The sequence below is a fragment of the Takifugu flavidus genome, chromosome 15, assembly GCF_003711565.1.
Source record: "Takifugu flavidus isolate HTHZ2018 chromosome 15, ASM371156v2, whole genome shotgun sequence".
NCBI lineage: Eukaryota > Metazoa > Chordata > Actinopteri > Tetraodontiformes > Tetraodontidae > Takifugu > Takifugu flavidus.
The window spans coordinates 14,966,685-14,983,707 of NC_079534.1; the positions used below are offsets into that span (position 1 = coordinate 14,966,685).

The window sequence follows — 17,023 nt, forward strand, 5'->3', positions numbered from 1 at the left end:
TGCGTGGCCACGTGGTCAGAGCGGTAAGACGGTGAGAGATCAGCTCCTCCAGGGCCAGGACCCCCCGTTGAGGAGATCACATTCATGACAGCCAGGTAACAAGACTGCTGACGTGTTGTGTGGCCCAGGAACCAGAGCCAGATCAGTTCCTGAGATGGATGAAAGCTGCTGTAACCCTGAGCTAGTTCAAGCTCCCTCACGCTGCCCCCTGGTGGTTGGAACCTGCATCACACTCGGTCCTTATTGATCTTGTGACCTGACTTAAACAAATCAAACAAATCTCACACACACACAGTAGACCAGTAGACCAGTAGACCAGTAGGCCAGTAGACCACCAGACCAGTAGACCACCAGACCAGTAGAACACCAGACCAGTAGACCACCAGACCACCAGACCAGTAGACCACCAGACCAGTAGACCAGTAGACCACCAGACCAGTAGACCAGTAGACCACCAGACCACCAGACCAGTAGACCACCAGACCAGTAGACCAGTAGACCAGTAGATCAGCAGACCAGTAGACCACCAGACCAGTAGACCAGCAGACCAGTAGACCAGTAGACCACCAGACCACCAGACCACCAGACCAGTAGACCAGTAGACCAGTAGACCACCAGACCAGTAGACCACCAGACCAGTAGACCACCAGACCAGTAGACCACCAGACCAGTAGACCAGCAGACCAGTAGACCAGTAGACCAGTAGACCACCAGACCAGCAGACCAGTAGACCAGTAGACCAGTAGACCACCAGACCACCAGACCAGTAGACCACCAGACCAGTAGACCAGTAGACCACCAGACCAGTAGACCACCAGACCACCAGACCAGCAGACCAGTAGACCAGCAGTCACAGTCTCACAAATACCCCCCCCCTCCCCCCCACAGCCTCATATTTAGAGTCTTGTGTAAACAGCACAGAATGAATCAATTAAAAGAGCATCATGCTGGTTCCTGTTTATTTAAAATAAATGAGCCCTCCCGCCTGTCCGAATGATTGCCTGGAACAAAGCATCCCTGCCCCCCAGCCCTGCCTGCCCCCCCCCCCAGGCTGAGGAAGACCTGGCCCGGCCAGTCCCTCCTCCAGTCCCTGAAACAGGGAAGCTGGCTCGGTATCAGAGCGAGCGCCGTTGAGTCCCAATCTTGATGTTCATGATGATCCACGAAGCCAACGTCTTCGGTACTGGGGGGGTGGAGGGGTGGGCAGCGCCGGTGGGGGGGGGGTGTGAACAGCGCTGGTGGGGGGGGTGTGAGCAGCGCCGGTGGGGGGGGCGTGAGCAGCACAGGTGGGTGTGTGTGAGCAGCGCCGGTGGGGGGGTGGGGGGTGTGTGAGCAGCACAGGTGGGGGGTGTGTGTGTGAGCAGCGCCGGTGGGGGGTGTGTGTGAGCAGCGCCGGTGGGGGGTGTGTGAGCAGCACAGGTGGGGGGGGTGTGAGCAGCACAGGTGGGGGGGGTGTGAGCAGCACAGGTGGGGGGGGCGTGAGCAGTGCCGGGGGGGGGTGTGAGCAGCGCGGTGGGGGGGTGTGAGCAGCACCGGTGGGGGGGGCATGAGCAGTGCCGGTGGGGGGTGTGAGCAGCGCCGTGGGGGGGGCGTGAGGGGCCCGACAGCCACTTCAAAGGAAAAGGTATCAGATTCAGACAAGCGAGGAGCTGCCGTGTGTGTGAGGCAGGAATTTACAGCATCCACCTTTCATCTACACAGGTGGGCGCGTGTGTGAGCGAGTGTGTGTCTGTGCAGGCAGAGGTGCCGTGTGTGTGTGTGTGTGTGTGTGGGGGGGGGGGGGGGGGGCACGCTTGTCAGGACGATGTCAGGTTTAAATAATTGCGTGTGAGAGAGACGAGTCACAACAAGGATCCAGGTGACCTCCAGGTGAATGAGAGCTGAGGCGCTTCTCATCTCTGTCCTCCTGCGCCAGGTGTGTCACATGGGCGTGGAGACCTTGGTGGGGAACACTCTGACCTCCTGCGCCAGGTGTGTCACATGGGCGTGGAGACCTTGGTGGGGAACACCTCTGTCCTCCTGCGCCAGGTGTGTCACATGGGCGTGGAGACCTTGGTGGGGAACACCTCTGTCCTCCTGCGCCAGGTGTGTCACATGGGCGTGGAGACCTTGGTGGGGAACACCTCTGACCTCCTGCGCCAGGTGTGTCACATGGGCGTGGAGACCTTGGTGGGGAACACCTCTGACCTCCTGCGCCAGGTGTGTCACATGGGCGTGGAGACCTTGGTGGGGAACACCTCTGTCCTCCTGCGCCAGGTGTGTCACATGGGCGTGGAGACCTTGGTGGGGAACACCTCTGTCCTCCTGCGCCAGGTGTGTCACATGGGCGTGGAGACCTTGGTGGGGAACACCTCTGTCCTCCTGCGCCAGGTGTGTCACATGGGCGTGGAGACCTTGGTGGGGAACACCTCTGTCCTCCTGCGCCAGGTGTGTCACATGGGCGTGGAGACCTTGGTGGGGAACACCTCTGTCCTCCCAGAAGTGCACTGAAAAGCTTCTGGCATCAGAAGCGTGACGCTCACAGGTAACACGGCTGTTTTGGGGGTCATTTTCTATTCAGACCTGCACCTCACTCAGAGCACCTTGAAGCTGGTTGACTTGGAATGACTCGTGTTGCTTAGCAACACACGCATGTTGCCTGATGTCAGCTCCAAAAGAGCCCAAAGCTGCTGTGGAGCTAGCTGTAACCATAGCAACAACACTAGCAGCACATTTAACCAGCAAATTAAGCTAAACTTTGTGACACTGATTGGAGATAACAGTGCTGACCTTTGAGGTCACGACAGGGTCAGAGGGTTTGAAGAGGCAACGACGCCAGAGTCACGTTGTTGTTTTGAGATTCCATTTATTTTGTTAGTTCATCTTCTAGAGCAGGTGAGGGAACAGAACGGTCACACATTGGTTTTGAGCAGAGTTTTCAGAAGTCACAGTGTTTCAGACATCAAGAACATTTTCTGAAGCAGGAAGTTTTGAGGAAGCTCAAAGATGAAGGTGGAACACAGTCCTACACGCCTTCCTTCCCCTTCCACAGTTGCCCTCTAGCCCCCCCCCTTTGCTCTGCCCCATAAGACCTTTGCAATAAAGTGTTGTCAACCCCCCCCATCCCAAAATGCAAGCACAATGAAAACAAACTCGCCAACAAATAGATATAATTATATATAATATATATTCACTCTTTAAAAATAGAACTTCCGTCTAGATACTAACGACTGTACAAACTACAAAAATAAATCTTTCATATAAATAATTTATGGCATGACATTAACAATTTCTCTTTTTTCTGAAATAAACTATAAACCAATGCAGGAGTCCCCCCCCCCCCCCCCAACAGGTCCCATCAGAGTGGAAACGGTGCTTTGATCACAACTGTAGCTTCTGAACCGTTTTCATGTCTACAGAGATTCAAGCTGCACTCGGAGCAAAACGACCCTGAAGAAGGAAAATCTGGTGCAGGATGAAGCCGGCGGTGATGAGACCATAGTGGACAACAGAGACCAAAGACCCCAAGGAACCAGGGACAGTGGCGTCACCAGGGGCAACTCAGGAGTCCAGACGAGTGGACACGTCCAAACCAGCCGGTAGAGAAGAGGAGAGGGAACGATCGGGACACCAGGTTCCCTCCCTTTGATCTGAGGAGAGGGAACGATCGGGACACCAGGTTCCCTCCCTTTGATCTGAGGAGAGGGAACGATCGGGACACCAGGTTCCCTCCCTTTGATCTGAGGAGAGGGAACGATCGGGACACCAGGTTCCCTCCCTTTGATCTGAGGAGAGGGAACGATCGGGACACCAGGTTCCCCCCCTTTGATCTGAGGAGAGGCAACGATCGGGACACCGCTGTGGAGCTTACGAACACTGGAGAAGAAACGGTCTCATCACGGCCCCTTCAAGTAAAAACTGCTGAGGACGTCGGAGGAACACTCGTACGCGTGCACGCAGCAGCCCTGGCGTGCACGCAGCAGCCCTGGCGTGCGAGGCGTAACGGGGGGAAGGTGTTGGGAAGGTCGGGCTGAGCTCTGCTGCCACAACACGAAGGCACAGTGGGGGGGGGGGGGGTACTGCATTATTAAGGCAAATGACTGTAGCAGCAAAAGAAATAAATCAGACAGACGTGTGATCAATAGCCTAAAATCTCAACATCACATCACTTCTGTGCACGGACATCTCACACTTAGAACAACATCTGTGATTCTATACACTGTGGAGGCGGGGGGGCATTATCACCCAGCCACAGAAACCAACATTTACATCTTTTACACGAGTATACCCAAGTTATACAGTACTCTTAAATAGCTTCCTTCTTTTTAGTATTAAAATAGTATATACAAATAGATTTATAGAATTCTTAAAACGTCTCATGTCCTTGAAATAAATCATCTCTTCTGCGTGAAGGTCATATACAGTCCAGGAGCCTGGGAGTCCGGGAGCCCAGGAGTCCAGGAGTCCAGGAGCCTGGGAGTCCGGGAGCCCAGGAGTCCAGGAGTCCAGGAGCCTGGGAGTCCGGGAGCCCAGGAGTCCAGGAGTCCAGGAGCCTGGGAGTCCGGGAGCCTGGGAGTCCGGGAGCCCAGGAGTCCAGGAGTCCAGGAGTCTGGGAGTCCAATAGTCCAGGAGTCCAGGAGTCTGGGAGTCCAGGAGTCTGGGAGTCCAGGAGTCCAGGAGTCCAGGAGTCCAGGAGTCTGGGAGTCCAATAGTCCAGGAGTCTGGGAGTCCAGGAGTCCAGGAGTCCAGGAGTCCAGGAGTCCAGGAGTCTAGGAGTCCGGGAGTCCATGAGTCCAGAAGTCTAGGAGTCCAGGAGTCCATGAGTCCAGGAGTCCAGGAGTCCGGGAGTCCAGGAGTCCAGGAGTCCGGGGCATGATGTGAAGCAGCCGGACACTTGACCAGAGAGCGAAGGCGGGGACCTGCGAGAGGGTCTTTGGCTGCCAGGCTCTGCCCCTGTCCCTGTCCCAGCCTGCAGTAGGAAGGCGCACAAAGGTTAGACACCTGTGTTGATCCGACTGGGCCGAGGTCAGACAGACAAGCGGGCTGGGGCCTCACCTGGCCTCTTGGTTACTGACGCTCCGGCTCTGTTCCTTCCAGGTCCTGCAGCTCCAGAGAGTCTCTCTTAGGAGGGGACATCTCTCGGGTCCTCTTGGAGGACTCAGCGCAGTGCGACTCAGTGTCCGTATCGAATCCCTCCTGCGTGTAGCCTTGGTAGGTCGCTCCAGGCAAGGTGGGATGGACCGCCACTGTTACAGAGGCCGTGGCTGTCACCGTGGTAACTGGCCCCCCGTTGAGGCTGTGCTGCACAAGCAGAGCAGGGCTGCTGTAGCTCTGCCGGTTAGTCCTCTTTGGCTGAGACCCTCTGCTGTTCTGCAGATGGGGGGCGCTCTGAGAGGTCCTTCCAGGGTTCTGAGCTCTGTCCCTGGGTAAGTGTGGGTTTGGGGGCACCTGGAGCCTCTGGAGGTTGTGAAGCTGCTCCTGCTTGGTTTCATCCCAGCATGTAAACTGGGATCCAAGGGGCAAACAATGGAGTCTGCCTGCTGCATCGTCTTTGAAGGTCTTCACCACCTCCAAGAAATAAGATGGAACATTTTACCCTTTCATATCAACAGAACGCAGAAGGACATGGCGGGCTGGGGGTGGGGGTGGGGGTGGGGGTGGGGGTGTGACGGCTTACCTTCAGCTTGGGGAAGCTGGGATCCTCGCTGGCTTCCAGCAGTATATCAGACGTTGGGCTGAACTGGCTACTGTCGCAGCATCTGCAGCTCTCCCCGACGCCTGACGTGGTGGCCTCAGAGTATTCAGACTCAGAGAACGCCTGCTGACCGGAGGATGGCTGGGGAGAGTGGGGGCTTTTGTAATGCCCGTGGTGGGTCATCGGTGGGGGCAGCAGGGGTTCAGGAGAAGGTACAGGCCGGCGGCTGGCAGTGTCATCTGCCGGGCCCTCAGCTGGAGGGCCCATTATGGACAGAAGCACCGGCAGGAGAACCAGGCCATTCAGCACCCCCAACATGGTCAGGATCACCAACACGGCGAAGAAATACCTGATGGACGGAGAGAAGAGCGGGGTAAGAGGAGAAGGGCTACACCTGCATGGGATTTACATGCCTAACCCTAACCCTGGCACACCAGGGCAGAGGACGCCACTTCAACAGGAACAGAACGCAGAGACACAGGGATGCTAACAGCAGCCAGGCGGGCCGAGCTGACGGCCGAGCTAACGCATAAAGACTGACGGAATAAGGAAAAAAAGCCCAGTGGATAATCGCTGCCTGGCATTCAGGAAAGATGCTTTCCACATCGAAATGGACTCAAAAAATCTTGAGGAAAAAGAGTTTATGGTTTGGATCAGCTCTCATTCCCAGCCAGTGTGGGCTGCTGTTTGCTTTGCCGGGTTTCTTCCTGACACCGTGACCAACTCAAGGAAGTAGCGCTAATATAAGCTACCGTTCATCTGTGCTCACACGCAGCTGCAGCAGACAAACACCCTGATTTCTGCTTCTCTGACTCTGATGGAGCCGGTTCTTTACGCGTGTGCATCTGCAGAAGGCCCGAGAACAGAGCGAGACGCTGGTGGGACCTCCAACCATGTCTGACAGGCAGGAACTCTGCTGTTTATATAAACTGTAATCTTTTCCATTTGTTGTCAGGGCCTGGGGAGTGCGTGCGTGTGTGTGTGTGTGTGTGTGTGTGTGTGTGTGTGTGTGTGAAGGAGAGCACAAGTGTTTACATGCCTGTTCATATGTGCTTTTCTCGTGTTAGCGAGGAGCTGAATTAAGCCTGCTGTTTATTCAGTGCGTCACAAGGCCAGGAGATGTTTACAGCGCTGGATTTATGCTCCCCAGTTAGCTGGTTCTGGCAACCATTCAGCTACAGCTAACAAGACCTCCAACAGAGACACCACAGACTGCCGTGTCCTTTCATGCTACACACAAAAGCATGGATGCCGTCTGGATCCCCACCAGAGCTGTCTGTTCTCAGATTTACACCTTTTCCTACTTCCAGTCCAGAACAGGGAGGATCCATTTAGCTGACATCTGGCTACACACCCAACAGGACCTCAAATCCTTGAAAGCTCAGAGTGTTTCTCCTGCTCCTCCTCTCTCGCTCTGCTTCAGCCTCTTTTTTTGGAGAAGACGGGCTTTTTATGTGGCGGAGGCCTCAAGGTTGTGGTTTCAGCGTTGGGCCTCGACCACATTCGCTTGAAAAACACTGAGCCGTTTGTCTTTTTCTTTCACTCTGACCATGAAACAGAAAACATAGAGGCAAAAGCAAGAAATGAGCCTGCACACACCTGCGCACAGGTAGAGGTGGGGGTGAACGTCTGTCGCTGATCACCTGACTGACCAGTTCAAATGTAGCACCACTTTTTATTAGATGAAGGGAGAGAATGCTACAATAGGACTTTTTACAGTTTCTGTTAAATACGTGTGTGTGTGTGTGTGTGTGTGTGTGTGTGTGTGTGTGTGTGTGTGTGTGTGAGAGAGAGAGAGAGAGACCCAGCGGGGCAGCATAGCTTCCATGTTTACGAGCAGCTGCTACACACACTTGATGTTTTTGTCCATTTGTTGTGCTGGTGTTGAGGGTGTGTGAGGGTGTGTGAGGGTGTGTGAGTGTGTGAGTGTGTGTCCAGAGTGACAGAACCAGGTGCATATTTGTCACCCAGTGTGTGTCTGTGTGAATGAATAAATAGGGGTATAACATTTCCACCTGCATGCACTACTGACCCCCCACAAGGCTTCTTCCTGTGAGGTTGGACAACTGCGCGCACACACACACACACACACACACACACACACACACACACACACACACACACACAGAAAGCATCTCACCAGATGATGAATTCAAACTCCGATCCTGCCAGCATGAGCACACCCAGCAGCGTGGAGACGGCTCCGTCAAACACGGGGGCGAACATGTGCTCCAGGGCCGCGGCGGCTCGCTGGTCTCTGGTTCCAGTCGCTGTCAGGAAGCCCTGCGGACGGGTGAGGGAGGCGAGTTGGATCTGACTCAAGCTCTGCTCTCTCTAGATGCTGCACACACTCGTTGATTCCTAACAACTATCTTCACTTTAGAACCTGTCTGTAATAAATGTTGTGAGTCCAGAGCGGCCAGTCATCACCAGATTGTAACTTACCATGGCGATGTGAACAGTAAACTCCACCCCGATGCCCACCGCGGCGATGAGGATGACCACGGGGATGGCGCTTAGCTTGATGTTGATCAGCCCCATGATGCCAAACAATTCAACTGTCATTGTAGCCAAGACAAAGACCTGAGGGCAGAGAGGACACGTTGAGGACCAAGTGAAAAAAAAAGTATAGTGTTGGCGCCCTTTCCTTGTTCACCCTCCCAATCTTTGACCTGCACTTAAGAGCTCGTATGACCAACCCTGAGGCTAACCCCCCCCCCGTTGATCTGTGATGTCATTAAACAGGAGATGATAAAACGCTGATTTACTGTTGGCCCACATGCCAACGAAGCCTCCATCTGTGGCTGCCTGGGACCACCACTGTGCTCCAGCCTCCCCCGGTGATGCTCCAGGAGGTGTGGAGTTGTGTAAGTGTGGGTGAGTTTTCAGGAGGCCCGGGGGGACCACCGGCCACACCAGCTTGTGTGTGAACTCTTTTCCCACCTCTGAACACTCAGCCAGCCATTCTCACTCTCTTTCTCTCTCTCTCCTGCACACACACATCCTTGATGGATGGGTCGGGCAGGCCAAGGTCACAACTGGGCAGATCTGTCCTGTCCCCAAGTCTCTCCCTCACCCCCTGACAAAAGCAGCCAGGGACTTGGAGGTAGGAACTTCGGCACGGCGAAGCCTTTCTTGCTGCTGTGCGTTTCCATTTGTAAGGACGGCCCAGCCTACATTAGAATGACAAAGGTCCTGTGCTCGTGTGTGTGTGTGTGTGTGTGTGCTTGTGTGTGTATGTGTGTAAAGGACCTCCACAGAGAAAAAGGGGCCCCCTAGACAGCATTATTGAGCTGTGCTGAGAAGGGTGAGAAGCACGTGAGAGCAGAGCAGAGGGGAGAAGAGAAGAGGGGAAAAGAGGAAGAAAGTGAAAATGGCGGCTTACAATGATGCCAGCAATCCAGGGGTTGAACAGGAGGATGGCACAGACGAGGAAGGTGCAGGTCAGCGCCACGGTGATGGACAGCAGGAACCAGTGCCTGAGGCCGATGTACTGCTCCCAGAACAGGAAGGGGTACCCGTCCGGGTAGCTCAACACGCCCTTGCGGCTGAACTCCTCGCAGATGGCCCTCACACTTTCAATGACCTCCACAAAGTCACTGGTCTGGCGAAGGTTGTTCAGGTAGAAGGGGAACTGAGCGAACTCCAGGGGCTCAGCAGCTGGAACTGCGAGTGAAAACGGCCAGAATTACACAACCACCTTCAACGTTTGACAAGAGTGCAACTTATGGAGAAGACTTACTGCGGAGGTTCTCCCCCGTCGCATCGTACATGTCGTGCATCCACTCCCTGGGAGGGGGGTAGAAGTTAGCCTGGGACGCAGCGTAGCCCAGAGGGTCGTTACTGACCCAGGCTGTGAGGTAAATGTAAAACACCTCCGGGGGGATCAAACCTTCTGCAGTCAACAGCCTCCGTGAGGTCAGCTGGAAAACAGCATTTGAAAGGTCCTTCAAAACACAGTCTGGGAGTGCAGGTAGGGGGACACCATGGCTCCAGTCTGGCCCACATACCAGCTTGTAGTTCAATGGTTCTTTTTCGGAGCCTGTCTGGAGGAGGAGCTTGTACGCCAGGATACCGTCCTCTGTGCCGTTAAGATAGCCACCAGAGTTCAGCCGGCCAGCCTGCCAGTCGTCATCGAAAGCATCCTGCAGACCTGCGTGGGAGGAAGACACATGAAGACGGTAATTACTGCGCTTCTCATGGTTAAATCTGTCACGGCCTCCACCTGGAGGGGCTTTAAAACATCCTGGAGCTTCAACACTCTGTCTCGTCTGGTTCTCACTGACCTGCTCGTCTTCCTGACTGGGAATCACTGAGCCTTCACACACACACACACACGCACACACACTGATGGATGGACAGACAACAGGACTGGTACCTTTGAGCCATTCTTGGAAGAAATGGAGCCACATGTTGGGCAGCTTGTTGCTGCTGTCTTTGACCACGTATTTGACGCCGCTGAAGGCGTCATGCAGCTGGAACAGCAGATTCTGGGAGCGTGTGTAATCAAAGCCTTCCATGGTCACCAGGTACATGTTGTAGGAGGAGAAATACTTGAACTGTGCGTCGATGAATTTATACTCCTTGGTGTCACGTGGCACCACGTCGGTAAGATAAAGGCCGTCGTGCACCATGGTGGTCCCGTACAGGCTGAGGCCGAGCAGGCCAAGAAAGAAGATCATCACAGCCACTTTGCTTTTGGGCTTGAGGAGAAGGGGTGCGTATTTGTCCCTGGCAAAGCTGGAGAGGTTCCAGTTCAGGCAAGCTGCTGAGGTGAGCTTCTTTCCAAGTTTGGACTCTTCTACCTGGGTGAAGAGGTTGCGTGTGGAGCCAGAGCTGGGGGTGAAGAGCTGGGAGCCAAAGGGGTCTGTTGAAGTTGGGGAAGAAGCGACAACGTCAGCAATTCAGATGATTCCTAATCAAAGAAAGCAGAAGAATTTTGCATGATTGAATGTACCTTGAGACTGTGACCTGGGGCAGGAAATGGTGGATGGGGAGCTGCTGGAGATCTGAGAGGTAGAGTGCAGGATGGTGACAATGTGCTGGCCCTCCTTGTCACACTCGGTGAACGACTGCACCGTGGTGGTGAATCGGGTACTGGCTGTGGCTGCTGTGGGCGAAGGCGACTGCGCTCCAGCATCCGACAGCTCGTTTGGAGAGAGCGGAGTGACTTGGTCTGCACAGGGCATGTACAGGCAGCAGAGGATGTCCAAGCGCTTGGCCTCACGCCGGTAGAGGTCCAAACTGAGGATGGCGGGGAAGATAAGCAGCACCGTGACTAAATTAAACACAACCACAATGGCCGCCTAGGGAGGGGGAATGGAGGGAGAGAAGACAAGTTGAGATTGGAGAGAAACAGTATCCAAAATTACAGACACTACCTCAGCTGAGGGGGAATTGAGGCCTGTTTCTTTTCCTTCTCAGACTAGAGCTTAGAAAGCAAAGAATGGCTAAATTTGTGGCCAAGAATACTAAGCAAGCCAGAAACATCGAAACAAAACCACCGAAGAAAAAAAGACTGCGAGAAGCTGCAAAACACTGAGAGAACAAATCAGGAGGGACTGTATACATATATATAGCAAGTCTGAGCACAACTCTAACCCTACACACACCCCGTTCCCTTAAGCTAACGTCCTCATTGGCTCCTGGTCCAAGCGTGTGTTTGTGTGCATGCTTGTGCTTTCCAGACCACCCACAGCTGCTCAGACCAGAGCAACTGCCTCGACAGATCAGTGATATACAGCTACACCCCTCCCCAAATCCCTGCCTCCTTCCTCTGAATGTTTTACACCACACACACACCCACACACCCACACACACACACACCGGAACTATCCAAAGGCTGTGTCTATGCTCTAAAATCTTCATTCACACTGGCAGGATTTGATCATTGCTGCCAAACGTACCTGCAAAGAGAAAACTCTCAATCCAGGAATGGGTACGAGGGCGGCCATGAAGAACGCTGTCATGTTGTTAATGGACGTCAGAGCAACGCTGGTGCCGCTGCGGCGCAGGCAGCTTCCCGTCCGTTCCTTCCAAATCAAAGCCAGATATCTCTCAGAGGAGAACAGAGGAGTGAAGACAGAGGAGGAGATAAGAGGAGACTCAAAGATACCTCTACGGGGACGTCGCTCCCGGTCTCTCGGAAGGAGTGAGCCAATAGAAACATGTCGTCCACGCCGATCCCCAACGCCAGAAAGGGTAAAACCTGAAGATGAGAAAAGGCCAGAATGAACCTCTGCAATGGTGCCGAAGAAAAATGAAATGAGTATTCAGCTTTATACCTGGGTGGTGGCGGCGTTGAAGGAGAGGCCCAGCAGGGAGCAGAGACCCAGTCCTGCAGCCACCGACAGAGCCATTAATAGCACCCCAGCTAGTCCCACAGCCCCCTGGGACTTGGTGGAGTCCCACCTTAGCAAGGTCATGCAGGCGTAGGCCAGCTACAGAGATGATATCAAGTATTAGCAGCTGAACTGTTTAGGGAGTCATGAGCCATTATCAGAGGGATTGACCACAGGTGTCCTCACCATGAGCAGGTACCCAACGGCCACCCTGATCACGCTGACATTAGAGAAGGACTGCATGATGTCATCAAAGGTGGTCGTGGAGAAAGCATGGATGGAGTGATTGGAGTTATCTGGGACACTCTTGTGGACCACCTAAAGGACAGACAAGCAAGCAATTATTAATCAAGCCAACAACAGAAGTGAAACGACCCGTCACATTGCAATAACTTCTCAGGGAGGCTAAAACTGAAGCAGACTGGGGATGTGTGTTTTTACATGTGCTAGCTTGTGCGTGACTCTGCGCCCCAGTATGACACCTGAGGAGTAATGAGCACAGATGCCAGAGGTCGCCGGGGTCAAAGGGGAAAAGTGTGGGATCACATGGGCCCAGAAGCTGCTCGTTCTCCTCGTCCACAAATGGATGAAGAGCTACCAACTCTGATTTACCTGTGAGCATCCTTTACAACCTGGAGTAGATCCCCTCTCGTTCTTTAATCTCAGGTTAGCTACCCTCCCTCCCGCCTTCCTCTCACCCTACCGGTGGTGGGTGTCAGCTATCAGAGCAACAGCTCGCTCCTATAACGAGGGCTCTGACAGGGAAAGATAATCGCGCACATACACACACACACGCACGCACGTATACACACACACACACTGAACCCTCAAGGAGTCTTTGAAGGAAGTCAAAATGTCCTCACTTTGCTAGTAGAATGAGTATTTTAGTATTCAATATGAGACACAAGAACACAGAGAATGCATTTGAAGTACCGCACCGATATAAACTCCCTCTGCCACGACTCCAGGATGGCTTTGGCTTTTTCTTCACTCCAGTTTATGTTGTGGATCTCATAGTCGTCTTTAAAGTGCTCATACAGCTGCTTCGGACTCATCAACAGGAACGTAGTCTGGAGAGCCTCCGCACTGCAAAACACGAGTTTCAGGTTGAAAACAAGTCCAAGACGCTCAGCATGGGCTGAGGTTAGACCTGAAGAACATCACACTCCCCTAAAATACTGGAATGATCCAGTCACACTGTTTGGAGGGGAACCTACAAGAAGCGCTACAGCTGCTGTCCTTGGGCTTGTTCCTAACAGTTCTCCTTCCTGACACTGGCCCATATTATTTGTGAGGGGAATTATGTGGCTGTCAATCAACTCCTGCTGGCCTCTCCTGAATTTGAGGTCACGCTGGAAAATGACCCGTCTTGGTAAGAAGCATTTCTAGCATACGGGCTTTGGTTATTAGGAGTTATGCAGATTCCGGTCATGGCGGCACACGAGTTGATGCCCCCCCCGCGTCCAACCCATCCTCGCCCCCACAAGGGAAGAAGCACACACCTCAGCAGAGCATCCTCGCTGCCCCCGACCCGCCCTCCCAGGATGAGCTCCTCCTGCCAGTGCATGAACTTCTTGCTGAAACCATGACAACCACCCTGGAGGTGTCGGGCAATGTCGGGACTCTGAATGGGCGAGGAGACAATAACACAGGCCAAATGTTAATGCCAGTTCCAGAATGCTGCTTGTGTTGCTGGAGCTGGTGTAACCGGATTCACCTCTCCGGTGGCCTTGTTGGGCGCGCTGCTGGGGCACTCCCGGTCCGAGGGGTGAAGGCACGGCCGGTCCATGTACGCATGTCCCACCTAATGAACACAAGGAGACAGAGATATTCATTTCAAAGTGAGTTGTTTACGTCTGTAAACCTGCCATTGTGGATTTCTGAATCCCACCTTGGATTTGTCCAACATCTTCTTAAGTCCCTCCAGTGAAAAGAACCGACCAATATCCTCCACCAGTGCGACTGGATCTTGATTCATCCACTTGATATAGCCATAGCCCCTGGGGAGCAAAGAGGCAGTACGGATGAGCACCAGAGGGTCCCCACAGCCGGAGAGCACGGCTGCCTGCCTACGTAGGACTGTGCATGAGGGTTATGCTGCACATACAGGATAAAAGAGCGTTTATTATCCTGTTTCACGCTGCTACACTGCACAGGGAGAAGGCGCCGTGGCGGCCTGTTCACCTCCGAACTAAGTCATAACAATTACCTCCACATCCAAAACATCTTGATAAGGAGAACAGGAAGGAAAGAGGTCAGCTGGGGGGCAAACAGGTGACAATGGAGAGGGCAGTAGGAGGAGAGCCAGCAGCTAAACGTGCTCAGACATCCTTAACTCTTCAGCATAAATCTGGGCTCCCTATAGGAGACACTCAGCGTTCCCAACCAGTTCTTACCCATCCTCAGGTCCTCAGCCTGGGTCCTGCTCTATGCTGTTATAATACGGGTGCAGTGGCGTTTGTATGGCTGGGTCACACACACAGAAGTAAAGGAATTCTAAACCTGCACATCCAATGGCTCAAGAAGCGAAATCCTCTGGTTCCCACATACCAGCGCTGCCTTTTCTGCTTCCCATCCTTTATCAGCTACTCTTTGCTTGACTGAACCAGGCCCAGGCTCTTTTGTTTCTTCATTTCAGATTGCAGCTCTTTGTTCGACCAAGCATTTTTATTCTTTTGCGTACTCTTCTTCACTGTTTTCCTCTCTCCCCCATACAAAAGCAGCCCAGACTGAGAGGAGGCAGACCTCTGCTGTGGCCACACGAGGCGTTTTGGTGAGAAATACATGAAATACAATAAATAATAACAGATGCTGGGCTCTAGATTTACTGGAATACTCTGAAGATGTGTGAACCATCAAAGACTTCTCCCCTCCCTCTTTGCCACTGTCACACAAGGCAAAAGGGAGACGCAGCAAATGGTGAGTTTGTGTCGGCGATTATTGCGACACACTGCTCAGGAAGACATTTGAACCATTTGTTTGCAAGGAAAAACCTGCCATGAGCTAAACAACCTTTGATGAATTGAAATATCATCACTTGGCACAGAAAATGGCCTCTTTGACCCACTGAAGTTCTCAAGTAGACCCCTAAAAAAGAGGATAAAAATCCCTGAATCTGCAAAAGCCCAAATCCGCCCCGGCTCCACTGTTAACCGTCTTGTAGCCCCTCTCTGTCTTTCTCGGGGGACTTGAGGCTTGAATGCTGCCCATTTTATTTGTTGGACAACTTGGGAGCTGGAAGCCCGGGACATTAGCATGAGAATGCATGAGTGTTAGCCGTGAGCTCACAAAGCCCCCCCTCCAGGGCCCCTGCCCTGATGGACACTCACTCGTAAACTGAAAGAATGCTTACCATTGTGTGACCCAAAGGCCTCCCCTGCCGCCGCCGCCACCGCCGCGGCCGCGGCCGCCTCCCCACCTTCTACCGCACCACCACCCAGTTGCCATCTCCTCGCTTCCCTCCCTCACTTTCCCTCTGAGGTTCAGTGTCAGGAAACCCCCCTCTGGTCCCTCTCGGGACCATAAAAGAACTCTATTACTGATGCTGCTGTCAGCCACAGCCCAACTGTATGTCTCCATTGAGTGGGCGTTGAAATTACGGAACAATCCAGAGGTCTGCACCTCCAGCTGGACCGAGGCGCGATGGCGCCGAGGCCGCAAATGAAACAGTTTCATTAAATATCCAAAGACTTACGGTAGGTACACAGAGCCTCTTTGCAGCTTAGAGCCATCCCAAAAACAGTCCAGTGGGGTGATGATCATACAGGGGAACAGCTTTTCAATCATCTGGGAACAGGAAGAAGGAAGCAGTCATGAAGAAACATTTAAACAAAGTGCAAAGCACCCAATTCTGGCACCAAAGAAGGAAATCAGCACTCACCCTCTCAATCATGACATTTTCTATGATGGGCACTCCTGATTTATAGCAGATTTTGTTCAGATCCCAGGTTCTGTAAGAGACGAACCGATGACAGCAACGGTCAGTGTGTCTAACGGGCTTATTGGGCAATAATTAGCAGCACTTACTTTCCAAACAGCGACACCTTGACCTCACTGGCAGAGAGGGCGGCCTCCATGTGAACCAGCAAAGCCTCCTGGGTAAGAATATTGGCACCCTCCTCTTTAGGGGTCTGGATTAGCATCTGTGACGTAAACACTGCATCTTCTCCCTGCTTCTCCCTCGTGTATCGAAGCTCAGCAGTGACTCGACTACCAGCTGAAAAACAGAAAACCATCATGAAAAACAGAAAAATACAGAAAATCCAAATTTCAATCAAAAATCAACTGGACAAGTGGCCATGTTGGGACAGAGTTAGAGACAGGATTAGGGACAGGGACAGGGTTAGGGACAGGGTTAGGGGTTAGGGACAGGGTTAGGGGTTAGGGACAGGGACAGGGTTAGGGACAGGGTTAGGGGTTAGGGACAGGGTTAGGGTTAGGGACAGGGACAGGGTTAGGGACAGGGTTAGGGGTTAGGTACGGACAGGGTTAGGACAGGGACAGGGTTAGGGACAGGGACAGGGTTAGGGGGGGACAGGGTTAGGGTTAGGGACAGGGTTAGGTACAGGGACAGGGTTAGGGACAGGGACAGGGTTAGGTACAGGGACAGGGTTAGGGACAGGGACAGGGTAGGGTTAGGGACAGGGTTTAGGGACAGGGTTAGGGACAGGGACAGGGTTAGGGGTTAGGGACAGGGACAGGGTAGGGACAGGGACAGGGACAGGGTTAGGGACAGGGACAGGGTTAGGGACAGGGTTAGGGTTAGGGGTTATGGACAGGGTAAGGGGTTAGGGACAGGGTTAGGGTTTAGGGTTAGGGACAGGGTTAGGGACAGGGACAGGGACAGGGTCAGGGACAGGGACAGGGTTAGGGACAGGGACAGGGTTAGGGACAGGGACAGGGACAGGTTAGGTCTGAGCATTGTGATTCTGTTGAAAGCATGGATGCAGACTAGCGCCATACGTCTTTACGATGCACGAACACACACATGGAACAACCAACGCCCTTG

The 17,023-nt window shown here is 53.3% G+C and overlaps 1 protein-coding gene across 1 annotated transcript in view; it reads right to left on the bottom strand.

The window, feature by feature from the left end:
• Nucleotides 1-2,825: 2,825 nt before the first annotated feature.
• The window catches only part of ptch2 (patched 2), a 23,182-nt gene continuing 8,984 nt past the window's right edge, over nucleotides 2,826-17,023 (bottom strand). The window contains exons 3-23 of the mRNA XM_057057923.1: nucleotides 16,042-16,231; nucleotides 15,896-15,965; nucleotides 15,710-15,801; nucleotides 13,907-14,015; nucleotides 13,733-13,819; nucleotides 13,518-13,639; nucleotides 12,954-13,101; nucleotides 12,202-12,333; nucleotides 11,959-12,114; nucleotides 11,790-11,882; nucleotides 11,581-11,706; nucleotides 10,632-10,980; nucleotides 10,053-10,541; nucleotides 9,685-9,827; nucleotides 9,417-9,597; nucleotides 9,060-9,340; nucleotides 8,120-8,257; nucleotides 7,815-7,957; nucleotides 5,657-6,023; nucleotides 5,035-5,547; nucleotides 2,826-4,948 (exon numbers count right to left, since the gene is read on the bottom strand). Coding sequence (XP_056913903.1) covers nucleotides 5,047-5,547; nucleotides 5,657-6,023; nucleotides 7,815-7,957; nucleotides 8,120-8,257; nucleotides 9,060-9,340; nucleotides 9,417-9,597; nucleotides 9,685-9,827; nucleotides 10,053-10,541; nucleotides 10,632-10,980; nucleotides 11,581-11,706; nucleotides 11,790-11,882; nucleotides 11,959-12,114; nucleotides 12,202-12,333; nucleotides 12,954-13,101; nucleotides 13,518-13,639; nucleotides 13,733-13,819; nucleotides 13,907-14,015; nucleotides 15,710-15,801; nucleotides 15,896-15,965; nucleotides 16,042-16,231 — 3,917 coding nt within the window. The 3' untranslated portion in view covers nucleotides 2,826-4,948; nucleotides 5,035-5,046. The remainder of the gene's footprint in view (nucleotides 4,949-5,034; nucleotides 5,548-5,656; nucleotides 6,024-7,814; nucleotides 7,958-8,119; nucleotides 8,258-9,059; nucleotides 9,341-9,416; nucleotides 9,598-9,684; nucleotides 9,828-10,052; nucleotides 10,542-10,631; nucleotides 10,981-11,580; nucleotides 11,707-11,789; nucleotides 11,883-11,958; nucleotides 12,115-12,201; nucleotides 12,334-12,953; nucleotides 13,102-13,517; nucleotides 13,640-13,732; nucleotides 13,820-13,906; nucleotides 14,016-15,709; nucleotides 15,802-15,895; nucleotides 15,966-16,041; nucleotides 16,232-17,023) is intronic.